The sequence below is a fragment of the Suillus subalutaceus genome (genome assembly GCF_016647625.1).
Source record: "Suillus subalutaceus strain FC151 chromosome Unknown DFJ58scaffold_169, whole genome shotgun sequence".
NCBI classification, from domain to species: Eukaryota; Fungi; Basidiomycota; class Agaricomycetes; order Boletales; family Suillaceae; genus Suillus; species Suillus subalutaceus.
In genome coordinates, this window is record NW_024540418.1 from 48,753 (window position 1) to 72,577 (window position 23,825).

The window sequence follows — 23,825 nt, forward strand, 5'->3', positions numbered from 1 at the left end:
CAGCGAGATCCACGACTTCCAGACTTGTTCCAGACGCGCCACAAATATTGTAGCGCTTGGCATATATTTCAGTAACTTCTGTGACCATCTAGAAACCTACCCTAACTTGAAGAAAATATAAGTCGATAACTTTTCTCGACTAACTCGAGCCGGAGGTTTCAGGTGACCTGAGGTTGCTTCACCAGTAACTTATGCTCGAGCTTACAATGGGTTCTCGCCTATAAAGCTCAGATACGGTGCAAATAACGATGCCCTAATACCACGCAGGAAGCGCAGTGGAGTTGGAAATTTGAAGCAGTGCTGGCTATGTATATGTTGAACACGAGGCTACATGCTGAGGTCAACGTTGTTAACACGAGACTCGCCGTGACAACTGACGAGCCTGCTCAAGCTACGTAAGCTGTGACACGGATGCTTGATTTAATATCTATTATCTGCCCGACTAGTCACGTGCTCGGTTTGTTGTGAAATTTCGAAGGTCCGCAGCGGTCCGCGAGTTTGTGAAACACTATTATGTCTCGCAAGCGTCGACGTTCTCAGGCTGTTGCTGCTGAGGAGGAGTGCTACGAAGAGCGGACATCGGATGCTGATACTGCCGGAGAAGAACACGACTCCGAAGAACGGAAGAAGGAACTTGAGATTTGGGATGCATTCAAGGAGGAACATCATGAAAGTACGCTGATCAAGATTATTCTGAAAGAACAATGTACTGAACTGGATGTCGTAGTACTCGAGCAACTTCCTTTGTCTCTTCACCGCCAGTATACGCTCATACGTGAACTAGATGACCAAAGCAACGGTACGTGCAACCAAGTCCCTCCCCCCGTGTATGATTAAGCTGGAGCTGTGTATTTTCAGCCTACCATGCAGACTTGTTGGATAATATACGGAAATATATCGCGCTGCGTATACAACTTACATCGCGGAGCATGATCGTCGATGTAAAGCAGAGCAATATGACCATACCAGTTGCGTCAGATCCAGAGGCCATGCAGGCGGATTCACCTCAGGCGGCAGGCGCGCCACCTCGAGACGAACAAGTCAGCATGGACTCGCCCACTGAGGCACTAAATGACACACATAATGCAAGATCTGCTGCTTCTATCGCACCAAGTCTGGAGTCATCGTCTATCGAGCTACCCTCTTCACGAAAAACAACTCGGATATTGCTGCAACAGATTGCGCAGGTGTCAGAAGAGGCTCTCCGTGCCTCAGAGGAGAAGGTGAATATTGCACAAACTGCTTACGAAACGGTACTCCCTCCTTTCCCCCTATTTCATATCTCTAATCTGTCGCACAGGTTGACCGACATATCCGTCTTTTGGACCAAGCTATCAAGGAGCAAGAGGCATCTATTTCTCTTGGAATTCGTCCAGGGACACATCTCGCTCCGATACTTCTGCCTGACCTTGTCGTACCGCGCTGGGTACGCCCGACCCGTATAGAACGTAGCCCTACGCCCTCACTTTCCCCGGAGCTTCCCGCCATCCTTCTTCCTCAAGAATCTATAGAAGAACTATCTATAGAGTCTGCAAGACCCGGTAGGGGCAGAAAGGCGCGCAAGAAATCGGAGCCCGAATCTGAGACTCCGCCACCACTTCCTGAGGAAGTTTTGAAAATACCAGCCATTCGCACGACAAGGAGTGTGAAGCTCAAGATTCCAGCTCAAGCTCAAGCAGATCCGAACGAACCGAGGTATTGTTATTGTAACCAGGTGTCATACGAGACGGTCCGTAGCGTCGTGATTGACTTTACTTGGATGGAGTTCACACAACTTGTATCCCAGATGATCGCTTGTGACGGTGATACTTGCAAGTTGGAATGGGTTAGCGGATCAGGTATTCCCCTGACGATTACTAACACTCATTCTCAGTTCCACCTGCCGTGTACCGGCCTTAGTGCAATCCCCAGTTCAACGAAGAAATGGTATTGCCAGAATTGCCTACTAAAGATGACACAGAAAGGGAAGAAACGATGATTTCGTCCTGCTCCATTAATATTGCCACTGACCATGTAATTGACAAAATACCATAAATTAAAGTCGATCTACATATCGGGAGGCTTCAAGCTTTAATGCCTGGTAGGCACACTCCTCAGTCCGAAGAAACATTCATGTTTAGTTTGTTCGCGAGTGTTTCCATGTATACCTCTGGATATCATTGAGTGATGAATGCAAACACAGAGTAAAAAATTACCAGTCTCATGACGGAGTTTCCAATACTCTGTGAGTAGCTCGTTGAGTTCTGCTTCACTCTTCTTCAGATGCTCCGCCATCTGCGAAGGATTATTAGGACGCAAGAGTGAGGAGATCAGGACTCAAGACCTACTTTTGTTTCTATGTCGCCCGCTTCCATCCGGAGTTCCTCCACCTGCTTGTCATTCTCTCGCCGCTCAACATCCATCTTCTCGTAATCTCGCTGGAGGCGCTCAACCGTCTGTTGACTGGCTTGTCGCTTCTCCTCGGCGTGTCTCTGCGCTCTCTCAAGCTTCTCCTGCGCGTTTCCAAGTTGCTTGTGTACTCGCTGAGGAGCACGCATTAACAGGCGTAATTCGTGGAATATGTCATGTCCTACCTCAGTCTTCTTCTGAAGCTCGCCGCGCTCGACTTTCTTATACTCAAGGCTGTCTTTAAGTTCTGCGAGCTCCTTTTGTGATGCTTCGAGGAGCTGCACCTCCTTCTCTGTCGTCTGCAGCTGCTCAATACACGAACGGACATCCTGACTGGACAATTGAGACAAGACCACACTGTGAACACGAGGAATGTGACCTTTTCGATATTCACGAGTGCCGAAATTTTTGCCTGTAGATCTCGTGCCTTCGCTTCGTGCAATGCAACCGCCTTTTTGTCTTCAATAGCTGTGGTCCCCATAGTTATGATATTGCGTCTAATACGCTCTGGAGACTGCACAATGCGCGATCGGGTACGGGAATTGTTGTCCATTAGGAGAGCAGACTCCGAGTTGACGGTTTCGTTTCGAGCTTGGAGATGCGCCCTTTCAATCTTTAGACTCTCAATCTCCTTGGTGAGTCCGGTGTGAACCTCCTTTGCTGCAAGGAGTTGGGTGGTCATGGCTGCATTCTCTTCCTTGAGCTGTTCACATTTTGGCTCGTCCTTTGCACGTTGTGCTCTACGAGTCGTGAGCTAAGGAGATGTTAGAGAGAGATGAAGAATCTCACTTGAGCACTGCGAGATTGTGCTGAACTTCTGAGAGTTCCTGGATAACTTGTTCGCGTTCTTCTATGACCTGTGCAGACTTTTCTCGGACGTTGCTGATAAATGTGGTGCATTGCTCCGCGAACTTGACAAAGTTGATAAATGCTGAGAGAATGAAGCGTGTACGCTCTGGCTCTGGTGCGGACAGGTCTCGTGAGCTGAAGTCCATAATGCGTGCAGAAGTTGCAAAGCGGGTTCTGTTTCGCTTTATGTTAACAAAAATATAAAAGAGAGGGCAGATCATACAGGTGGTAGAGCATGATATTGTGTGAGATAGCGTTGTTGTAGAGATCCTGAGCACGCACAATCAGATACGGATGGCCACACATATAACTGACACACGCACGGGGTTGGCATCATCGAGAGATGCCAGTGCACGTTGGGTTGGTTTGTGAAGCACGTTTGGAGATATGGACGTGACTTGCTCTAAGCAGGCGTTGTACACGCCAATAACAAAGTCAGAGGAGGGTCTGACTAGTTGCTCGTTGCTGACGTTCAAACCCCATTCTGATAGGGCTGTCATGATCTCTGGTATTGGCATATTCGGGAACCAGTACTGCCCTGACATGATTGTTGGTGTCGTCGTCGTCGATGATGAACGCGACCCTAATATGCACGCCACGGTCACGTGTGACTGGACGCGCTTCGGGAATCGGGATGAGCCGAACATCAGACTTTACATTAACATTGAATGGGACAAGAGCCGTTCTTGGTGCTACCAGACTATTCGAATTCGTGACCCGCGCGCGTTACGACTTGACCTCGAGGCAATTTTTCGTATCGCTATCGATTATCCGAATCAATCCAGTCTCACTGACTTTTTCAGCCACTCGTCTCACGCCGACAGCTTATAAGCTTAGCTAGTCTGCCATCAAGTACTTCCTCCGGTCATTCTTATCTGCTCATCCCTGTTATCAAGATGGCGGGCCCACAGAATAACCTAGACAGTGTTAGGAGGACCTTTCAGTCTCAGCACAACGGAAACATGATCTCGAGCAGCGTATTGCCAAAGGTGTGCCATTACAAATTCGAGCAAGCTATTACTGTCCATCATTCTGATCTCGTTGTCAGACATCATCATCATCATCAAAGTTCAAGCCAGCCCTGGGCGCTTCTCACTCTACCTTAAATCCCACTGGTAAGCATATATTTCATGACGAAGACAGCATTTATTCATCTAAGTAACTCGCAGCTCGCCAAACGTCAGGCTCGAGTTCTTCACTTCCATCATTCGCAACACCAAATTTTGGAAGGAAGACAATGAACCCTCGTCCAGCGCCATTGTCCGCTTCGCCTCACCGGGATCTAATCGATTTATGTCGTGAACCCACCATCGAGATCATGGAAGGCCCAGTACCCTCCAGAAAGCGTCAGTCCCTTGATGTCCCCGACGGAGCTCAACAATCAGTTTCTAAGCGGCTCAAGGAAAGCAATCGCGTTAACAAAGAAAATATTTTTAATACCCTTCCTTTGTCGTCAAAGGGAATATCTCGCGTTGTTCCTCGACAATGGACGCCTGAAATCCCAAGCGATGTCGAAGCATCGAACCCAAACCCTGCTTCAAATGCAACGTCTCGTCTTGATCTGTTTACCGCACCACCGGCCTCTTCAGAAACTGCACAATCTGATGCGGGCACTCAGCTCGTCAAGAATTCGGATCTGGACTCCGTTTGTTGTCTCTTATTTCACATCCTCGTGGCTCTGATATATATTTTACAGCGATCGCGAGGGTTTTTGGAACTGATAATTGGCCGAAACCGCCAAGTTCGCGACTATTTTCTCAAAGCAATATCAGAACATGCCAACAACCCGTTGGACATTTTCGAAATTTCATTCTTATTGTGAGTGTACTAGTACTGTGTGAACTTCCTTGCTTACTCTACGTAGGGCTCACATCGAAGGTCGCATCGAAGCTATCCAAGAACGCCTGGCTCGCTTCAACCCCGCCAGCGAACCGGCTTCGGCTTCATCCACATCTATTCTTGCGTCGTCTGGACCTACTAATTTGGGGAGTGCCCTCGAACCAGAAGATGTTGATGTCGACGGCCCGCTCGAGCCAGAAGACATTGAAGAATCGGCGGAAACTCTGATTGTGCCTGACAGCGATGACCTTTGGGAGGGCCTTGACGAGCCCTCAACATTGCAACTGGATACCTTAACCTCGACTACTCCGACGCTTGATTCTGCGGATGCACCATGCACTCCCTCTGTGCTTACTGGACGTCTTGATAACACGTCGACCCCTTACTATGCCGAGGCAATTTCGGTCTTGAAGAGTGTGTTTCGGCTGACTTCCTTCAGGCAAAACCAACTCGAAGCTATCAACGCCACGCTGGACGGAAAGGATGTCTTCGTCCTAATGCCCACCGGTGGTGGGAAAAGTCTTTGTTATCAACTTCCCGCAGTCTGTAAGACTGGTAGGACCCAGGGAGTAACGTTTGTCATATCTCCACTCGTTGCGCTCATCGCCGATCAAGTGGCATCCTTGCGGGAGAAGCATGTTGATGTTGACTGCATGTCTTCCCTGAGGACCGCAGACGACTCACGGGATGTTATGCGCCGCCTTCGCAGCAACCAAAAACCAGACATTTGCTATATCACTCCCGAAAAGCTACGCGAGAGCAACGCTATGCAAGACATTTTAGCACAACTATATGAAGACAAACAAATCGCGCGCTTTGTCATTGATGAGGCGCATGTCATTCAGAGCTGGGGGCGGGATTTTCGCGATGCCGTAAGTTTGCATAACCTGGTCTGAGTGCATTGACAAGTTCCCGTTTGCATCCTTAGTATGCAGAGCTCCATATGCTGCGTGAGCGGTACCGTGATGTGCCCATCATGGCACTCACCGCAACCGCGAACAAGACCGCGATCCAGGACATTCGTACTCGTTTAGGTTTACGTGACCCCTTATGCTTGATGCAGTCTTTCAACCGTCCCAACCTCTATTATGCAGTACAGCCTAAACCGTCTACGAAAAAGAAGGTGGTTCAAGGCATTGCTGGTTTCATCAAGTCACAGCATGCCGCCCATACCGGCATTGTGTATGGCTTCTCGAAGTTGGAGTGCGAGGAACTCGCTGAGCAACTGCGAAATGACTATGGCCTGTCTGCCAAACATTACCATGCCGGTATGGACTCACAAGAGCGCAGCACCACTCAAGAAGAATGGCAAAGTGGTAGCTGCAAAATAATTGTAGCAACGGTATGGCGCTCACAGTGTGGCTTCATTGAGTTCTGACGTTGCCTTAGATCGCGTTTGGGATGGGAATCGACAAACCGGATGGTAAAGTTTTGTCTGTTCACCTCGGCCGTTGTCTGACTGCGTCGAATAGTGCGCTTCGTAATCCACTCAACGTTACCGAAGTCGATGGATGGGTACGTCACATCTACAAGTAAGCTTCATTGAGAAGTTACTTACGGCCTCAGGTATTACCAGGAAACTGGACGTGCTGGACGCGACGGTGATCCGGCAGACTGCATTCTTTGTAAGCGACTTCGATGGCGATTATCATACGCTGCCTGATGTATTATACTCTTCCAGACTATGCACACAGGGACGCCGTGTCACGGCATCAGTTGATCAACAACGACCGTAACGACAAAGGACCAGCTCGAACTCCAGAGGAGAAAAAGCGACAACTGGAAGACCTCTCAGCCGTGGCCCAGTACTGTCGCAACGAGGCTGACTGCCGACGGTCATTAATTCTCGCGCATTTCAACGAGCGTTTTGATTCCCACCTTTGCTCAAAAGGTTGTGACAACTGTTCGAGAGGTGGAACAGTTTTTCGCCAGCTGTACACCTTGGAGGCGCAGCAGGCAATCCGACTATTCGGGGAGATGGCAGCCTCCATGGATAGGATTGCCCTCGGTCATTTCAAAGATGTATATGCGGGTCGAAACCGGGCGAAAGTTCGTGAGAGTGGGCATGACCAATTGTCGTTGTTTGGGGTGGGCAAGGGCGTGGATGGAGACCGTATCATAAGTGAGATGCTAGGCGCTGATATTTTTGCGATCGCACGAGAGGCCTCTGCATCTGGCTGGACCAATGATTACTTGAAGGTAATTAAGGCCCAGTCTTCGTTTTGTTGGTGACCTGATGTTATGGATTAATTTAAAGCTTGGTCCGCAAGCAGATGCGTGCCTCAGTGGCAGCCTTCCCGTCGAACTAACATTCAGGGATAATGGCCCCGGCGTTGGATCATCACGTTCAGCTGCGAAGAATGTTGTTTCGTCCAAGGCTCCCGCAAAAGCCAAAGGGAAGATGAAGGCTGGTCCCAGCACATCGACCTATGTGCCACTGTATAAAGACGACGATGAAGCTGAACCCGTGTCCGACTTCGATCCGATTAAAGACGCTGCGGATACAGGGCCCACAACTACGGCCGAGCCACAGGACCACAATCAGACGCGTCTCACGGCAATGCTGGCGGTAAGAGAAAAGGTAAGGGCGCTTCTATGGAAACAAAGTCGCTGGCAGATTTACATTCAAAGCTTGCAAAAGAACACGTCCTTCATGGAAATGATGTGCTCGCCACCGAAACGATTCATTTCCTTTCGCTCATGGATATAGAAGGTAAGCATCTGAAATGAGTGAGGCTCGAACGATAGATGAATGAACTTCCTCTACTAGATCGCGCATCATTCGAAGAGTATATCACAAACTCGGACGAACCAAAATCACGAGAGAAAGCGGCGATTTTTGGCAAGTCTTTCTGGACTGCCTACTCGGATGCTACATCAACCGCAGCTTCGAGGTGAGGTTGAGTGACAGTGCGACTTCCGCTGGCATCAGAGTGACGAATCAATACAGCTCCAAAACTCGAGCGCGGATTTCCGATTTGCGTGATGCTTTCAGTTTCAATGGGGCATCGTAGTCTACTTTGTCGCTTGGATTACCTACCACAGTGTTGTACTATAACAGATTGGTCACAAGAATGGAGACCATTCGCTGTTCTACTACTATAATTCTACAGATGATGTAAGCTGTAAACATTCTTCTCAAGTCAAGCTCATGTTACGAGCCCTCCTTGGAGATTGTCTATCATCGCTGCAGTTCACTTGCAGTATCTAACTGTCTGTTATAATGGGTGGTCGTGGCGTCCTTCTCACCTCAAATCTCCCTCAGTTGCAAAACCTCATCAAACGTGACCCAGCGGCGTACAAGGAAGAGTTCCTGCAGCAATGGAACCACTACGACAGTATCAGACAGATATTTCAGATAAATCCTGATGAACAGGCTCAACATTTCCGTGAACTAGTCTCATTTATATCTCAAGTGCGTCTTCGAAGATCTTATACAATTTACCTGATTCACTGGCAACGCTGCGATTTCAGGTCGCACAATGTTATCCCAAGGAAACCAAAGACTTTCCATCCCATCTGTCTACCCTTCTTCTCGAAAACTATGGCACCCTCATGCCCGATACCAGAAAAAATCTCGTTCAAAATCTTGTTATGTTGCGCAACAAGGATGTCATTACATCCATCGAGTAAGCGTCTTGATGTATTATGCCCTCAAAATAAACTTTCGATTTAGGCTCCTCAAGTGCCTCTTTCCCCTCCTCCCTCGTACAACCTCCTCCAACTTGCGAGCCTTTATCCGCAAAACTATTCTCTCCGATATCCGAACTGCCAACCTCCGAACTAAAAATCACAAACTGAACCGTGCTGTGCAAGCCATGCTTTTCACCATGGTCGAACGGGGAATGGATGCTGAAGTTGTTGGGGATAAGGGAAAACTCAGATCCGCAGGTCCCACGAGTGATAAAACTGCCAATAATGGGGAGGAGGCTATGTGGGCGGTGATTTTGACAAAGGAGTTGTGGCGAAAGAGAATATGGTACGCAACCCGTGACTGATGCAGCTGGATGTACATGACTTCCATCCCTCAATAGGACTGACGCCAAGCCTGTGTCTATTGTTGCGCTTGGATGCTTCCATCCTGTGATGAAGGTACAGAGTGCTTCCATTCACTTCTTTCTAGGAAGTGACGACGAAAAGGAAGACAGTGACGATGAGGAAGACGGGGTAGGTGACGTCTACCTTACCAGAATACCACTCATGCTTGTTTCAGGGTACCGATGTCAGAGCTCTCCACCATCGTCGCGAAGTCAACAAAAAGAGACGGGGCGACGATAAAAAGCTTCAGAAACAGCTCAATGCTGCAAAGAAGGTGCCCCCTTATCCTGGAATGCTTTTTTTGGCTCCGTCTCATTGCTGATTCGTATACAGAAAAAGTATAACAAAAATGCCCCGATGACACCGAATTTCCCGGCACTCCAACTTCTCAATGACCCACAGACGTTTGCAGAGAAGTTGTATGACAACCTAAGTCGCTACGACAAACGGTTTTCACTTGAACATAAAATTCTCATCATGCAGCTCCTCTCGCGGGTGATGGGCGCTCATAAACTTTGCGTCCTGAGCTTCTATACCTACATTATCAAATACCTCGCTTATCACCAACTTCGCGTCCCATCAATCCTCGTTGCGCTGGCGCAGTCTGTTCACGATCTCACGCCGCCAGATGCTTTGACCCCGGTCGTCCAGAAGCTTGCAGCCGAATTTGTGCATCCTGGAGTAGGAAGCGAGGTAATTGCTGCAGGCATAAACTCAATTAGGGAGGTTTGTAGAAGACAACCATGGGCAATGGAGGAAGATCTGTTGGGTGATCTTGTAGAGTACAGGAGAAGTCGAGACAAGGCGGTTACTGCTGCTGCAAGAGGATTGTTGCAGTTGTATCGCGAGGTGAACCCTGGTATGCTCAAACGCCGGGAGAGAGTAAGCGATTTCCTTTTCAATTCACCATTGCCAATGCTGAGCGTCTTTGCAGGGAAAAGATGCTAGTATAGGTATGAGCAAAGGTGGTCAACCACTGCCGTTTGGACATAGTACGGATGCTGCAGTTGACATCGAAGGATTGATGGTAATCCAAACGTTTTTTACATTCGAAAATATGCCTGAATTACTCGACAGCTTCTAGAAGACCACCTGCGGAAACTTCGCGAAGAGGAGATGGGCGATGCTGATAACGACGGCGAGGACGATGAAGCAGCCGCTTGGGAAGGCTGGGATGTCGAAACCGATTCAGATTCGGAATCCGAGTCTGAAGGATGGATAGACGTCGACTCAGAAGGTGACGACAACGTGGAAGTTAGTGATAGTGAAGACGAGCGGGAGTCAGCTCCCAAACCGGCTGGGGAGACAGAACCGGAGACCGATCCAAATCCCAATCGAATCTCAACCCTGGCAACTACTAAAGTGAACTATTATTTTTTCTACCCTTCGTGCGACACTCTGACATGTATTGCAGATCCTTACGCCCGCAGACTTTGCATTACTGAATGACCTGCGCATACAGGCTGCTACAAAAGCTATTGAATCAGGTGGTGGTTCCAAGGCAAAACGGAAGCTGGCGACCCTTGAAGCTAACAAGAAAGCCATGCAAGCTGGGCCATCTGATGGCACATTCATTTCTGAGAACGATATCCTCGGTCCGCGTAAAAAGGCTAAAGCTGACTACGCGGAACGCATAGCGAGTATTGAAAAGGGTCGGGAAGGACGGGAAAAGTACGGCTCGCTGAAGGGTAAGAAAAATAAAGAGTCTCCAAGCAGCTCCACAAATCGCGAGAAGGCAAGGAATAAGCCGATTATGATGATATTGAGCAGCGGTGCGGTACGGGGAAAGAAGAAGGCGTCCTTGAGGGAGAAGCAGCAGAAGTTGAGGGCACACATCGAACGTGCAAAAAAATCGTATCACTAGCACTCTAGTTTTGTTCAATCTTATATATCACTAGTCTGAGTGCTGGACATGCGACAATCGATTTTTCTTTTCATTCGAGTCCATCATCTTATATGTCAGGACCTGCCTTGGCATTCTCACGGGAATGCGCCACTGCTGATCCTCTTCGCCATTGCATAACCTGCTGCGAAGTTAGAGAGCTTAGCATCTACTACAAAGCCCTGGGTGTTGGGTCAGCAAAAGATTTGTACTTTTCCTGCTTAATAGTGTCACCTTTTTAGCGTATGCTTGAAAACATCAAGATTAGAATCATGTTCCATCAAAGGGCGAGACGCACCTTTGAGCTCGCTATCGAGGTGGTCTAGCTCTACGACGCGGGTGATAATATGTTCACCATCATCAAGATGTGGGGTAGGTGTTTCGAGTTCATCTTCTAGGAGGACACCCACAACCACGAGTTTCATGTTGGCATTGGTCATTCCTACAGATGTCTTAAATGTACACCAATTGTATTTGAGAAAATATACAGACCTGGGTCACTGGCAACGATCGGTGAGGACTCAGGTTCGGTTGTCATATCGGCCTCGTATCCTGTCTCCTCCTTTAATTCTCGAATGGCTGCTGCCTCAGCCGTTTCGCCTGCATCAACGAGACCAGCAGGGAGTTCTACGATAGAAACAGGACAAAATGATCAGCGAATGGATTGATAACAGTAGGGAAGTGTAGCATGCCAATGACGATGTTGTCGAGAGGAGGACGGTATTGCTCTATAATGACCGTCGAGAGGGGGAAAGCGTTAGTCTTGGAACGAAGGACAGCGAGGACGGCAACGCCTGTAAAGGATGAGCGTTTGTGCAGTAATATAACGAGGAAGCACAAATCTTATTCACCGTCTATTCCAGAATCCTTGCGGGTTGTGCGTTCGGCAGATTCCCAAAGTCTCTTTACTGATGAATGAGGGAGATCATCACGCCCTGAGAGAATAACAAACATACGTGTTTTCCGTCTTGATCAGTGTAGTGGATCTTCTTGAGACGGATCCATCTACGCATGAATTAAATATTAGTAGTTGACTTGCACGAACGACGTTCTCACTTCGCATCTTTGTTATCCAAAGGCTCTTCACTAATGACTTTGGCGGCAGGCATAGTAGTGAAAAGCTTCAGATTCCGTCTGATGATCGCAGGCCTGACGATAGATAACGGTGGATGTGATTGTGACCGTACAAGTCTGACGGAGAACATATGGATATCCCCTTTACACCTGATCAACAATTCAACCGTAATCTAATAGCCTAACTAGGGCTGTTTCCCTATAGTTACTATTTCTTTGCGCAACCTGGAATCCTGAATTGCAACTCACCACAATAATAGGAAGGGCCACCATTGTAATGCTCTATCTAGAACAAGTCTAGAACCCTATACCAGGCCACACACTCGATTAGGCAATACAAGTCCAAAGTCCTTCACTTAATTGTGCTCACTGCTCCGACCCCGTGTTACATGCATCAAATCTTTAAATGTCTGCATCAAACACTCATGACACGTCCACGTTGTTGTTGAAGATATCATCTCTACAGGCCGAACTTTCACATCTCCAACACCGGTATGATGCTTTACTTGCCACTAAAGAGCGCGCCGCCGAGAGGTACAAGGTCGACTACAAGAAATGGCGAACTATCAAGCAGTGGCTTTGCGATAGTTCCGATGGCAAGGAGATGCATCCATTATTGAAGGATAGCAACTATGACGTCTATCGGAAAGTCTCTAGCATCGACAAACGACGTAAATTTGAAGAAATAGGTCCGGACTTGAGTGCGTTTGACGAGGAGGAGAAGCAGATGTGCAAGACGCGTATGTACACAGGCTTTCACGCGTCTTTATTCTCAGCTGATGTTGTATTAGTTCCTGATGTTTTGGGTAAACAGCAGGAAGTACCATCAACTCTCCACGCTTCACGTAGAGAAACGACTGTTTCAATGAAAGTTGGGATGCAGCCCACCACTCCATTCGAACCCCTGTTTCCGATACACGAACACTCTATTGGCAAAGGTGTCCGAAACGAAGACCTACCCGTCGGTGCGTTCTTGTCAATCTACATACACTTTGGCAACCTTCACCAATCTTAATGCAGGCACATCTGTGTTACAGAGTACCACCTCGCGTCAGGATCCGCCCAAGAGACGCGGGCGATATGCCCAAGCTATGTAAGTTTTCGCCAGGCCATGCTTATTGACTCTCTGATTCAAAACAACAGTGATGCGACCACTATCAATTCACGCTTCACTATATGCAAAGAACGCAATCACGGCGTAGACTTCCAGTTTGATGAAGTGGTCAAGAGCCGCGAGGAGCGAAAAAAGATGCTTGCTGACGATTGTGAATGCTGTCGTGGTGTGCGTGTCTCATTTTTCGAAAAATCATTGTTACTCAGTCTCCATGCGTGTCAAACAGTACTATGAGGGCGTTGGACCGCTGCCCAAGCCCCTCCAGCAACCACTTTGGCGTTCACCCTCTTCAACGCCTACTAAGAAACGCCGGTTATCCTTTGACAGTCTCTCAGACTGCAAAGAAAACCGTGACGACATCGAGCACCACAAGAAAGAGATATCACGACATCGGCACCATTGGTATCGTGCCAAGACACCACCCGGCTACTGGGACATTGGTTTCCCTGACACACAAGAGACAACTGACATCAACCGACGTGCCGCAGAGATGTATGCACAGAAACTGTTAGAGGTTGAGAGCGAAGCACGGTATGCTAAACTCATATTTCTCTCTAGACTTCTTGGAACTGATGACATCGCGTAGGAGTGGCAAGGGAAGATATGTCGAACGGATAGCATGAGTATACAATACCCCTGGCTGGGCCCTCAGGTAATATTGATATTATGGATATTTGTCCTCGGGACGATGGGAAAAACTCGACCCGACATCACATACTACACAAAGCGGAATGGATCACAATCTCCCCCATACTTTGGCTGTTTCCATGTTAGGATTTAATTTTGTTGACGATATTAGGCAGGCGTACCAGTCAAGCACTGCGATCACGAGAAAGTTTGACTCGCTCCCAAACCTCACAAACATCTACGCCACTGTGCCGCCCTTAATTCCACGGTTACCTAGGCTTTCCGTCAGTCCACACCAACTAGTCCTACCGCACTTCCAGCTGTAGATCTTTGACTCTCAGCATCAATGAAAAGGACGAAAAATCATTGTGAATGCAAGCACCGTCTCCAGAATCGCATGCACCGATTTTAGTCGAATCATGCGTCTTGTGGAGCCCGAGTTAGCCACCGTAAATCATATCGTAACGGTGCCGGCGCCAGCCCCGACTCGCTTATTCCTGTCATGTTTTGTGTCCATCGAATTAAACAAAAATCAGTCTTTGCATTTCATTTTGCATTGGCAAATGACTACGTACTAATCCTCTGTGATTCTACTGTCAGTGTATGATATTCTTCGACTCCTAGACGTCTATCTTCACCAGTCTTGGCCAAGTGGTAAGCATGACAGGACATAAATATATTGCAGGTTCGAAACTTGCTCAACATGTACAATCTTTTTCCTTTATAGTGGCGCCTTGAACAATATTCACTCACAGTGGACGGATCCTTCAAGGTCTACCTTATGCGTGGTCATAGCTAATTGGCACCAGAACAGAATAGAAATCTGCTCTCTTGGTGGTGCGGATTCGAAAAATGATTTTCCCTCTTATTACACTTTGGCATTCACTCATGGACAGTTCCTCAGAGGTTCATTTCAACTTGAAAGCATCCTGGCCAACGTGGTTACTACGATAGAATCAAAATCTGTTTGTTTTGGACTGCGCAGTTGCGAAGCCTGCTGACGACTGGGCCTCTTTTTTGCTATCGAAACATATTTTGACATTCACTCATGGGCGGTTTCCTCGGAGGTTCATCTAACTGGTCTCAGCCAAGTGGTTACAATAGCAGAATCAAAATCTGTTTCTCTTGGACGCGGGTTTGAAACCTCTGGACGACAAGGTTTTTTGTTCTATCAGAACACACCTTGACATCCATTCACTCATAGATGGTTTCTTCGGCGGCTCATCTCACTGGTCTTAGCCAAGTGGTTACCATAACAGAATCAAAATTTGTTTCTTGGATTGTGCAGGTTCAAAACCCGCCGAACGACAGGTTTTTTTCTATCGGAACACACCTCGACATTGACTCATGGATGGTTTCCTCGGAAGTCCATCTCAGTGGTCTTAGCCAAGTGATTAGCACAACAGAGTCAAAATCTGTTTCTCTTGGAGTTGGTTCAAAACCTGCTGACAACATTTTTGCGGTGTATACTAGACCCTCGGAGGTCCAACTTAACTAGGCCCTGGTCATTGCGCCGAAACCTCCTTTTCCACAACATATAATCTTATAATGACCTTGGAGCAGCGTCCACCGGCGTGGTTCTCGTGTGCCAGGGCGCAGATTTGAAGCCCACTGCTCCGCTGCACCTGCTGGAGGCCGATTACTATATTTTCCTTTTGAAACATCTCTGCTCCATCTTGCTCCCAACATGCTGACGAGCGTCGAGTTCCCCACTCTCAAAAATATAACGCACTCCGCACCCTTTCCAGGTATCAGAGCACTCTCCGGAATCCAGATTCAATTCTTCTCTTCCATGCACTTTTCCTGCTGGTCGACCAGTCTGTTTACTCCTTCAAGTCCTTTCCCGCCTGGCCAATACCTACGAGCTGGTCGACCTCTTCATATACAATGTTGGGTCAACGTTATCTACCACGAGTTCCCAGAACATTACATTGGGTTCTTCAAGCTCCTCCGAGTGATTAACCTTGATTGATTCCCGGGAAGTCTAATATTTTAAGGCTTGACCACCAGTGCTATAAAAGTTTGCGGCATAAACCACAAGACCGCCGTGCACCTTCGATACTCAATGCAACCTGTCGGGCCTCCTGTCCGCTCACTGAGTTTAAACGTAAACATTCACGCCGTTTGGTGCTTGCCAGTTTCCATTTCTGCTGCATCTTACATATTGCTTTCAGCAAACGCCTCGCACGCATAACTGAGCTGTACTACTTGACTCAATCTCTGTCACAACTATGATTCATTCAATACAACTTCAGTTTTCACGTTCAGAACCTCTGCGAGAGTTCCGATTTCTGCTGCATGCAGACAACGCCTCGCACTTGAACCCACCCGAACTATCTTGTGTTTTAATACAGCTCATTCATATTCACAATGTACCATGCATGCACGTCGCAGATGCTGTTTTCGCATGATAAGATGGACGGTAATCTACTGCATATTTATGTATAAAAGAATTCTTCTATGTAGAAGCAAATCCGCGCAGATTGACAAGACGAGCGGCAATCACATGTATGTGATAGTCTGTCCATTCACCTTCACGTCTGGAGGTAATGAACTTCAGAACAGTTTCGCAGTCTCTTGGCAGCTTGTTCTGCAGTAAGGTCTCTCTGCGGTTCTGCCATGACTTCAAAGCTATCAATCATATAAGCTTATGTCGACAAGCCAACAATTTGTGGTGAAACTCACCCTGCCAAAAATTTGCGCACACTAGCACTCCGTAGGAGTGGAGGCTCAAAGTGCACATGCAGATGTGCAATGTCGTCTGCATCTTGTACGTATATCCCATCAACATCTCGACGTGGGGGGAGGGGTCGTTGATGAACGCCCATCGCATATGCAAACGAGCAGGAGAATATGTTATCGTAGCGCTTCGTCACGCGCGACATGATGTCTGCAAATGCGTGCTTCTCATCAATTGTAAAATGTACAAAGGACGAAATGTGCCGTTTGTGAGGGAGCACTGGGATATCGGGTTCAGAGCCAGTATTTGCCACAAGTAAGCAACCTGTAACACACCCATGATTTCGAAGGGCCAATACGCCCACCACGGTACAAGCGCAACGAAATGCTCATTTGTGATGACTACGCGTCCTTCTTCTTCTGGGACGGACAGTTCGTGATGCACATACTCGCACAATAGGCACGCATGTCCGTCAGGCCCAGTTGGAACGCCAGAGCGTACGTCGGTGGTAGAGGCATAGTTGCGCAGAGAAGCAAGCTCCTTCGCGGGGAGGGTGGGCACAGTGGAAAGGGACCATACTTGGCTATGGGGATGCGGGTTGGAACACCCCATCATTGCTCCCTTGTTCTGTTATGGAGTGAGGACTTGTGCGATGATCTGGTCAAAGTTAAATACTTCAAAGATCTGCACATATTTAATGCCAGGCTCAGTTCCCCTCCTCACGTAAACACGAGTCCACTCATCCACAATATTCTCCACATCCGACAAAGATAAGGTCGGTAGACTGAGGTCGTGCCGGGGATGAAAACATACAACATCGCATCCGCCCTGAATTGGTTCGGCAGTTAGGAGTGGATGTGCAGCCGGAGGTGTAACAGGTCCAGGGGGTGGGAGAACGGCAGCGTAATCATTCTCGAATGCCATGGTGGAAGTGTACATTTCGTTCACCTTACCGCCCGCCCGAGTGTTCCCAGGGCATAAGTAACATGCGGGATCGTACTGGGGGAGGTTTGACGGCTCGGTGGGCTCAGTCTGACCTAGCCAAGGACGCTTGTTGCGATGAGGTGAGACGAGAACGTGTGTGTCGGTCAATGGATTATCTGTGACCGCATCATGGTTATTTGTCTCGCCGAGGTCATCTTACGGCGATCAATATGAGAGGACTTACAGCGTCTGTGCGGATGTGTAGTTGGATCAAAGGGCTCCATGCTAATGTTAAGAAGCGTCGAACTTTAAAGGCAGACTCAAAGGACGAGCCGCGATGACTGGCAGCAAAGCTTGGTTATCCTTGAAGGAGACTCCATAATACGTGTGATCTAGATGCGTGTGTAATATGACATGCAATCAACTCAGTTTATGTAAACTGTTGTTCACGAAATACTAGTATCATAGATCAATTTGAACTTCCTAGTACTTACTGAACTCTCGAAGGGGCGCAAGACAACAGTTGTCCCTGTTCCTTTCCAACACATGTGTTATTCGACTGGTACTAAAGATAGAAGACGAGATGTTCTCAGATCGCACTGGCGTGCACGGTCTGAGGCTATCGTCTTTGCCTATGGTCGTGAAAACGTCAAGGTCATTTTTGAGGTCAATAGTGCCCCTTGCCATCAATCGGGGTGAGAACGCCAACAGCAAGATCTCAGGGTAAACTACAAATTTTTATTCATGATTTAGCCGATTTCGTGCTCGGCCAGCAACTGCAGAAAAGATCAGTTATGCAATCGAGAGTCTCGAGACAAGCCGTATCTCACCATGTTTGGGATCCCATTAGATATGGGGTATATGTGGTTACAATTTTGACAGACCATCGCACCATCAGTAACATGGATCTAGGAAAAAGTTGGCACAGACTCGAAGTAGTGATCAAGATAGCTATGTACCTCCATCAAAACATGATGAAGCTTCTGAAGTAGCTCGTCATCCATCATGTCTGGCTGTTCTGGAGGCAGCGATGTGTCTCCGACCTCAACAGGTCATAAGCACTTGCTCGGGCCTGTGATGCATTTGCACGCACCTGCTTCGCAGCATTTACCAACGCAGACCATTCCAATCGAGACAGCATATTCCGGATGAAGTCAGGGTTGAATTCTGCCTCTTGTAGTTCAACTTGGACATCCTGAAATACAAGTGGAAAATTATTTGTAGTGCATCCTTTGACGTGGCATGCGAGTAAATTGTGGGTGATCAGCCGAACCATGGTCGCTGTGAAGAACAGTGACGAAAGGGTGTGTAAGATCCTCTAAGATCGTTTTAGGATTTTTCTTCAAAATTTGATCTGAGACGGTCAGATCTGTCAGACTGTCACAAGCCAAATCAACAGCTTGTACATATACACTCTCATCCTTCTACATATGCGTCCACCCTCGCCATCAATTCCAGAGAAAAAGTTTCTCTATGATGCTCTGAAGCAGTCTCTGCGACTAGACGGTCGCGATATGCTTGATCTCCGAACGCCGACTTTCACCTTTGGCCCCGAACTGGGATGGGTAGAATGCGCCATGGGCAAAACACGGTGAGCTTTTATGAGGATTCGTGGGTGTTATCAAGTACAAGACAGGTGCCAGTGTAATTGCACAATTAGACGCCAAAATGGTCAAACCGCTGCCAGAACGACCCTTTGAAGGCATCATTACAATACATTCTGAAATCTCTCCTATGGCGTCTCCAGACTATGAACCTGGTCGGTAGGTGCGTGCTATCTACATATATTTTCTTTTTGCCATAATCAAAATTTCCACCAGGCCTTCAGAAGAAGAGGTCACCCTTACCCGCATGTTGGACAAGGTCCTCCGAAGAAGTGATGCTATTGACAAGGAATCTTTGTGCATATTGGCAGGTCAACGAGTAGGTCAGGTCTTTGTCTGGCGAGTAAGATGACGCTGAATGAGTCAACGACGAAAATTTCAGGTCTGGCAGTTACGATTGACGGTTCATGTCCTCGCCGATGCTGGTAACATACTTGACTGTTCGTGTCTCGCTGGCATCGTGGCTTTTAAGCACTTCAGAAAGCCAGAAGTGGAAGTCATTGGAGATGAAGTTATCGTCGTGCGTATTGAGACGACTTTACTGCCTATATTGTTGACTTTTTTCCAACAGCACTCACCATCCGAACGCGCACCCATCTCGCTTGCAATACATCACACCCCGTTCTGTGTGACGTTCGCATTCTTCCCGGATGCATTGACGCGACCCGTGGTAGACCCATCTTTGCTTGAACAGAGGCTGAGTGCAGGTTTGATGAGCATAGCGATGAATGCTCAGCGCGAAATATGTGTCCTACACAAAGCAGGGGGGGTTCCGACGGCACCAGAGGAAGTCCTACGATTAATTAACGTAGCCTCCATTCTGGTCAAAGATCTCGACAAACGCGTTGAGGCCAAGCTGCTGGAAGACTGGGAGGGTAGGAAAGTTGAAGTGAGATAGATAGCACTTCTTTTCACTTTTCGCAATATTTGGTGCATAGCGTATTGCAAATCATTCTGAGCCAAATATTATGGGAAAAGACAGCTGAAAACGTAATAATACCAAAAATCGTCAACAGGGGCGACTCAATGATAGTCTGTCTGTTTCCGTTACCTTCTGTCCCTCGCGAAATTCTTTCTTCCAGACACATTCTCTAGCTAAAAATCTCCAAGTCGATTGCTCAGTGTCATTTTTTAGTCTTTTAGTCTTCGGTTGCATGTTACGTAAAGTCATCTCAGTAGTCCCGAAATCCGCGAAGCTTTCAAGGATCTCATTTAGACTACGTCATGGCCCAGCAGTTCTCGCTCTCGCTGGGCGCATTCAGCAACACAGCAGTAGCAGGCAGCCAGTAATACCAGGTTACTATGTGCGTAGCTACGCATCGCAGCCTCCAGGAGGTGCAGGGGGTGCTGGTGCTGGTGGGTTCCCTGGGTTTATGCAGCAGCACCAGAAAGGAGACGCGCTGAAAGAATATGTAAGTCTGTCGCCATACCACGTCTTGTCACTCACATTCGCCTCAGAGTGTTGACCTGACGGAAATGGCCAGGAATGGGAAGTTAGACCCCACCATTGGGCGTGACGATGGTAAGTGCATGTACACCGTCGTAGCTTTGCCTCCCCTTGAATCGACTTTCTTGTAGAAATCCGCAGAACTATACAGAGTGAGTTCTACCTTGCCAATTTAAAGGAGTGATGCCAACTTTCCAAGTATTGTCCCGACGTACCAAGTCTAATCCTGTGGTAAGTCGACCCCCGTTGCATTCGGACGAAAATTATATAATTTTTGTAGTTGATTGGTCCCCCTGGTGTGGGGAAAACTGCCATCTTGGAGGGTCTCGCAAGCAGGATTGTTGCCAAAGAAGTACCGGAGGTACGTTCATCAGCTTCAGCGCCCACACGCGCACAATAACTACTAACGAAGGTCTGTTTAGTCTTTGGAGAACAAGCGTGTCCTGTCGATTGACTTAGCAGCTATTATGGCTGGTTCCGGGATTCGTGGACAGTTTGAGGAGAAATTCAAGGCTCTTATCCGTGATATCGAGGAGGAGGTGAGCTATCTCCAATCCCTTCGGTAGCAGCCTTCTATTTAACTTCATCAAATCATTAGGCAGGAAATGTGATCTGCTTCATTGACGAAGTCCGTGAGTAAATCTTCGGTTTCGTCCTCGAGCAAAGCTGAATATCGTTTTAGATTCGCTTTTCAACCTAGGAAAAGCGGAGGGGAGCATTGATGCCGGTCAGATGATTAAACCTGCTCTAGCTCGTGGTCTCCAGCTCGTCGGAGCTACAACACGTATGTAGGACCTTTCTTTCGAGATAAGTTCTATAACAAGTCGCACCTAGCGGACGAATATAGGAAAACGATCGGCAAAGACGCAGCTCTTGAGCGCCGCTTCCAGCCTGTCTCGATCGATGAACCAACTGTTGAATCTACCATCTCAATCTTAAGGGGACTTAAATCACGTTATGAGGTACACCACGGTGTCGAAATTGCAGACAGTGCTCTTGTCACAGGTCAGGATTAATATTTGCACCGTGTCTTTAGTGCTTATGCAATTATTTACTAGCTGCTGTCTACAGCGCGCGCTACATATCAGACAGGTATCTGCCTGACAAAGCAATTGACCTTGTCGATGAAGCTGCTTCAGCCCTCCGCCTTGCTCAAGAATCAAAACCAGATGAACTGGAAGCGCTTGAACGCGAGATTATGACCCTTCAAATTGAACTTGAAAGCCTAAAGAACGAGATCGATGTTTTCAGTGTCGAGCGCAGGGCCAAGGTTGAGGAGGAGTTGCGCATCAAGAAGGAGGGGGCGCAGGAGCTCACTGCTATCTGGCAAAATGGTGCAATCTATCCCGCTGTCAATGAGATACAATAGTTTCTAAATTCATCTCCAGAGCGGGCAAGACTAGATCGGATCAAGGATCTCAAAAAGCGGCTGGAGGACGCAAAGCACGAACTCGAAGTTGCTCAGCGTCACGGTCAGTATGACAAAGCATCCCAGTTACGCTTTGGCACAATCCCCGAGCTTGAACGACAGCTTCCAAAGGACAGCGAGATGAAGGACGATGCTGAAGAGAGTCCTCTGTCAATGCTGCATGACCGCGTGACAAGCAACGATATCGCTCGCGTCATTGCGAAGGCCACAGGCATTCCTGTTCAGAACCTTCTGAAAGGTGAAAGAGACAAACTCGTTCATGTTCGTCTCACTGCCAGTCTCTACTTGAATCATCAATGACTCTCGATAGATGGAGGATGCCCTCAAAGAACGAGTTGTTGGCCAAAATCATGTTGTTGCTGCGATTAGCGATGCTGTCCGCATCTCACGCGCTGGGTTGCAGGCGCCGAACAGACCTGTGGCTTCATTTCTATTCCTTGGTCCTACTGGTGTTGGCAAAGTAAATTGCATGTTTGGCCTTGTTCGCTACATAATTCTGATTTTATGAACCTTTAGACAGAATTGGCCAAGGCACTAGCTGGGTTTCTTTTCAACGACGAGCAGAGAGGACTGTAAGTCCCGTCCAAAATATTCTTTCGACATTATACTGAACTCATGCAAATTTGCTAGTATCAATATTAATATGTCCGAAGTTCGTGGTTTGAATTTTTCCTTTCGCTGTTCTACATGACTGGTTCACGTAAATTCACAGTACCACGACCGACACACGATCTCGAGACTAATTGGAGCCGCTCCAGGTTATGTCGGTTTTGAAGAAGGCGGTTAGTTGTTCTCTCATATGTCATTTAGCCTCATCCCTTGTGTGCAGGTCAGTTGACGGAAGCTGTTCGACGCAAACCGTATGGTAAGTTGATCCAGTCCTAGTACCTATATTCCACTAATGCTTGCCCACAGCGGTCATTTTGCTTGATGAGCTTGAGAAGGCGCACAAGGTATTTCATCTCTGCTTTTATAGTTCAAACTGTGCTTAAAGCCGCTTTTTACGAAGGATGTGGCTATGATCCTTTTACAAATACTCGATGAAGGTAGCATTACTGACAGTCAGGGCAGAAAGGTGGACTTCAAGGTATGTAGTTCTTTGTCGGTGAAGTATGGCACACTCAATCCATTCCTAGAACACCATCATTTGTCTCACAAGCAATCTCGGAAGTGATATATTAGCTCACAGTTCCTCCTGTGATCCAGATGGTGTCGTCACGGAGGAGGCCAAGAATCTTGTCATGGAACGCACGACGGAATACTTTCCCCCTGAACTTCTCAATCGCCTTGACTCAATACTTGTTTTTAACAAGTTGTCTCGCCGATCAATTCTAGATGTCGTAGCATTGAGGCTGAAGGATGTTGCGTCACGCTTGAGGGACAGAAGGATAACGCTCGATATCGACGCAGAAGCTCGCAACTGGCTTGCCGAGAAGGGTTATTCTGATATCTATGGTGCCCGCGCGATCGCTCGCGTCGTGCGTACTAATGTGCTGTTTCCTCTTGCACAAAAGTTGTTGAGAGGGACAATCAGGTACGAAGACTATCATGTGTTCCAATTTTTTCGCGTGTGCTGATGATATCCAACAGAAATGGTGATGTTGTCCACATCACGGTCTCTGAGAGTGATTCTCTCGACATCAAGGACAATCACCCTCCTGACTCCAGCATTGTATCGAGAGAGGGTCATGATTAAAAGATGATGGTTTCACACCAGATATTGTCAAGCACTACTCAGTTCTGTATCATGCTAGTAGCTCTCTCGTGTATTTCTACGTTATGTCTATATAATGTAACGACATCTTGAAATTCTGATCCTTACTGGACAAACACTCTGAGATAGTTCTGACGAAGTTCTGAGTCGACTTTTCTCGAGGAGGTCGCATTGATATTATGTCGGTGGGCTTTAGCATTATGTCAACGGTACTCT

The 23,825-nt window shown here is 47.7% G+C and overlaps 10 protein-coding genes across 10 annotated transcripts; 6 read left to right on the forward strand and 4 right to left on the reverse strand.

Annotated features, from left to right (window-relative positions):
* Positions 1-513: 513 nt before the first annotated feature.
* On the forward strand, positions 514-1,978 carry DFJ58DRAFT_734200 (uncharacterized protein; the record flags this gene model as incomplete). Its single annotated transcript, XM_041386446.1, has 5 exons — positions 514-673; positions 728-799; positions 859-1,253; positions 1,301-1,825; positions 1,874-1,978. 5 exons carry the CDS (start codon positions 514-516, stop codon positions 1,976-1,978), a joined length of 1,257 nt encoding a protein of 418 aa, XP_041237755.1.
* A 57-nt stretch (positions 1,979-2,035) lies between these two features.
* On the reverse strand, positions 2,036-3,812 carry DFJ58DRAFT_137480 (Nuf2 family-domain-containing protein). The gene is made up of 8 exons (XM_041378831.1): positions 3,561-3,812; positions 3,461-3,507; positions 3,178-3,411; positions 2,768-3,128; positions 2,574-2,717; positions 2,328-2,522; positions 2,196-2,274; positions 2,036-2,149 (listed from the first exon to the last, which is right to left on the reverse strand). The coding sequence occupies exons 1-8, from the start codon at positions 3,780-3,782 to the stop codon at positions 2,094-2,096; spliced, it is 1,338 nt and encodes a 445-aa protein (XP_041237756.1). The 5' UTR covers positions 3,783-3,812; the 3' UTR covers positions 2,036-2,093.
* A 1,662-nt stretch (positions 3,813-5,474) lies between these two features.
* On the forward strand, positions 5,475-7,308 carry DFJ58DRAFT_668740 (P-loop containing nucleoside triphosphate hydrolase protein; the record flags this gene model as incomplete). The annotated part of the gene is made up of 6 exons (XM_041382730.1): positions 5,475-5,948; positions 6,005-6,418; positions 6,466-6,499; positions 6,549-6,591; positions 6,643-6,701; positions 6,758-7,308. Coding segments are annotated over 6 exons (1,575 nt in total), but the record flags the coding sequence as incomplete, so codon positions are not given.
* A 991-nt stretch (positions 7,309-8,299) lies between these two features.
* Positions 8,300-10,978, forward strand: DFJ58DRAFT_668749 (SDA1-domain-containing protein; the record flags this gene model as incomplete). Its single annotated transcript, XM_041382731.1, has 9 exons — positions 8,300-8,491; positions 8,551-8,705; positions 8,753-9,055; positions 9,111-9,243; positions 9,290-9,388; positions 9,448-9,996; positions 10,049-10,141; positions 10,192-10,476; positions 10,529-10,978. The coding sequence occupies 9 exons, from the start codon at positions 8,300-8,302 to the stop codon at positions 10,976-10,978; spliced, it is 2,259 nt and encodes a 752-aa protein (XP_041237758.1).
* DFJ58DRAFT_137525 (NUDIX hydrolase domain-like protein) lies at positions 10,829-12,367 on the reverse strand. The gene is made up of 9 exons (XM_041378832.1): positions 12,320-12,367; positions 12,053-12,261; positions 11,953-12,001; positions 11,848-11,899; positions 11,689-11,790; positions 11,489-11,623; positions 11,295-11,438; positions 11,231-11,244; positions 10,829-11,178 (listed from the first exon to the last, which is right to left on the reverse strand). Exons 2-9 carry the CDS (start codon positions 12,199-12,201, stop codon positions 11,095-11,097), a joined length of 729 nt encoding a protein of 242 aa, XP_041237759.1. The 5' UTR covers positions 12,202-12,261; positions 12,320-12,367; the 3' UTR covers positions 10,829-11,094.
* On the forward strand, positions 12,355-14,024 carry DFJ58DRAFT_709491 (DNA repair protein endonuclease SAE2/CtIP C-terminus-domain-containing protein). The gene is made up of 6 exons (XM_041383804.1): positions 12,355-12,810; positions 12,862-13,035; positions 13,091-13,163; positions 13,214-13,352; positions 13,411-13,715; positions 13,771-14,024. The coding sequence occupies exons 1-6, from the start codon at positions 12,477-12,479 to the stop codon at positions 13,805-13,807; spliced, it is 1,062 nt and encodes a 353-aa protein (XP_041237760.1). The 5' UTR covers positions 12,355-12,476; the 3' UTR covers positions 13,808-14,024.
* Positions 14,025-16,149: 2,125 nt separating this feature from the next.
* DFJ58DRAFT_815293 (galactose-1-phosphate uridylyltransferase) lies at positions 16,150-17,819 on the reverse strand. The gene is made up of 5 exons (XM_041391691.1): positions 17,660-17,819; positions 17,167-17,591; positions 16,827-17,118; positions 16,497-16,770; positions 16,150-16,442 (listed from the first exon to the last, which is right to left on the reverse strand). The coding sequence occupies exons 1-5, from the start codon at positions 17,697-17,699 to the stop codon at positions 16,346-16,348; spliced, it is 1,128 nt and encodes a 375-aa protein (XP_041237761.1). The 5' UTR covers positions 17,700-17,819; the 3' UTR covers positions 16,150-16,345.
* On the reverse strand, positions 17,820-18,731 carry DFJ58DRAFT_815295 (uncharacterized protein). Its single transcript, XM_041391692.1, has 4 exons — positions 18,509-18,731; positions 18,375-18,458; positions 18,246-18,323; positions 17,820-18,191 (listed from the first exon to the last, which is right to left on the reverse strand). Exons 1-4 carry the CDS (start codon positions 18,689-18,691, stop codon positions 18,165-18,167), a joined length of 372 nt encoding a protein of 123 aa, XP_041237762.1. The 5' UTR covers positions 18,692-18,731; the 3' UTR covers positions 17,820-18,164.
* On the forward strand, positions 18,732-20,066 carry DFJ58DRAFT_815298 (ribosomal protein S5 domain 2-type protein). The gene is made up of 5 exons (XM_041391693.1): positions 18,732-19,006; positions 19,059-19,178; positions 19,236-19,338; positions 19,402-19,539; positions 19,591-20,066. The coding sequence occupies exons 1-5, from the start codon at positions 18,846-18,848 to the stop codon at positions 19,915-19,917; spliced, it is 849 nt and encodes a 282-aa protein (XP_041237763.1). The 5' UTR covers positions 18,732-18,845; the 3' UTR covers positions 19,918-20,066.
* On the forward strand, positions 20,056-23,706 carry DFJ58DRAFT_815300 (P-loop containing nucleoside triphosphate hydrolase protein). Its single transcript, XM_041391694.1, has 20 exons — positions 20,056-20,431; positions 20,478-20,541; positions 20,598-20,618; positions 20,666-20,697; positions 20,747-20,827; positions 20,889-21,005; positions 21,065-21,098; positions 21,149-21,250; positions 21,301-21,471; positions 21,525-21,800; positions 21,855-22,156; positions 22,206-22,355; positions 22,412-22,467; positions 22,526-22,547; positions 22,608-22,677; positions 22,725-22,760; positions 22,811-22,848; positions 22,905-22,982; positions 23,032-23,429; positions 23,486-23,706. Exons 1-20 carry the CDS (start codon positions 20,174-20,176, stop codon positions 23,589-23,591), a joined length of 2,412 nt encoding a protein of 803 aa, XP_041237764.1. The 5' UTR covers positions 20,056-20,173; the 3' UTR covers positions 23,592-23,706.
* The last annotated feature ends 119 nt before the right edge of the window (positions 23,707-23,825 follow it).

Coding starts and splice junctions, on each gene's coding strand:
- DFJ58DRAFT_137480 (XM_041378831.1), bottom strand. CDS start 3,782: ATGTCAGGGCAGTACTGGTTCCCGAATATGCCAATACCAGAGATCATG. Junction 3,508..3,560: donor CTCTCGATGATGCCAACCCC/GTGCGTGTGTCA, acceptor GTGCGTGCTCAG/GATCTCTACAACAACGCTAT. Junction 2,150..2,195: donor GAAACTCCGTCATGAGACTG/GTAATTTTTTAC, acceptor AATGATATCCAG/AGGTATACATGGAAACACTC.
- DFJ58DRAFT_137525 (XM_041378832.1), bottom strand. CDS start 12,201: ATGTTCTCCGTCAGACTTGTACGGTCACAATCACATCCACCGTTATCT. Junction 12,002..12,052: donor TTGGATAACAAAGATGCGAA/GTGAGAACGTCG, acceptor ATTCATGCGTAG/ATGGATCCGTCTCAAGAAGA. Junction 11,439..11,488: donor GATCGTTGCCAGTGACCCAG/GTCTGTATATTT, acceptor AGACATCTGTAG/GAATGACCAATGCCAACATG.
- DFJ58DRAFT_709491 (XM_041383804.1), top strand. CDS start 12,477: ATGTCTGCATCAAACACTCATGACACGTCCACGTTGTTGTTGAAGATA. Junction 12,811..12,861: donor GAAGCAGATGTGCAAGACGC/GTATGTACACAG, acceptor ATGTTGTATTAG/TTCCTGATGTTTTGGGTAAA. Junction 13,164..13,213: donor GGGCGATATGCCCAAGCTAT/GTAAGTTTTCGC, acceptor TCAAAACAACAG/TGATGCGACCACTATCAATT.
- DFJ58DRAFT_815293 (XM_041391691.1), bottom strand. CDS start 17,699: ATGGAGCCCTTTGATCCAACTACACATCCGCACAGACGCT. Junction 17,119..17,166: donor AATATGTGCAGATCTTTGAA/GTATTTAACTTT, acceptor ACTCCATAACAG/AACAAGGGAGCAATGATGGG. Junction 16,443..16,496: donor GTGCGCAAATTTTTGGCAGG/GTGAGTTTCACC, acceptor TATGATTGATAG/CTTTGAAGTCATGGCAGAAC.
- DFJ58DRAFT_815295 (XM_041391692.1), bottom strand. CDS start 18,691: ATGGTTCGGCTGATCACCCACAATTTACTCGCATGCCACGTCAAAGGA. Junction 18,459..18,508: donor TGGTAAATGCTGCGAAGCAG/GTGCGTGCAAAT, acceptor TGACCTGTTGAG/GTCGGAGACACATCGCTGCC. Junction 18,192..18,245: donor CTAATGGGATCCCAAACATG/GTGAGATACGGC, acceptor TCTTTTCTGCAG/TTGCTGGCCGAGCACGAAAT.
- DFJ58DRAFT_815298 (XM_041391693.1), top strand. CDS start 18,846: ATGCGTCCACCCTCGCCATCAATTCCAGAGAAAAAGTTTCTCTATGAT. Junction 19,007..19,058: donor TGCGCCATGGGCAAAACACG/GTGAGCTTTTAT, acceptor GACAGGTGCCAG/TGTAATTGCACAATTAGACG. Junction 19,540..19,590: donor TTGGAGATGAAGTTATCGTC/GTGCGTATTGAG, acceptor TTTTTCCAACAG/CACTCACCATCCGAACGCGC.
- DFJ58DRAFT_815300 (XM_041391694.1), top strand. CDS start 20,174: ATGTTACGTAAAGTCATCTCAGTAGTCCCGAAATCCGCGAAGCTTTCA. Junction 20,619..20,665: donor AATCCGCAGAACTATACAGA/GTGAGTTCTACC, acceptor CAACTTTCCAAG/TATTGTCCCGACGTACCAAG. Junction 21,099..21,148: donor CTGCTTCATTGACGAAGTCC/GTGAGTAAATCT, acceptor ATATCGTTTTAG/ATTCGCTTTTCAACCTAGGA.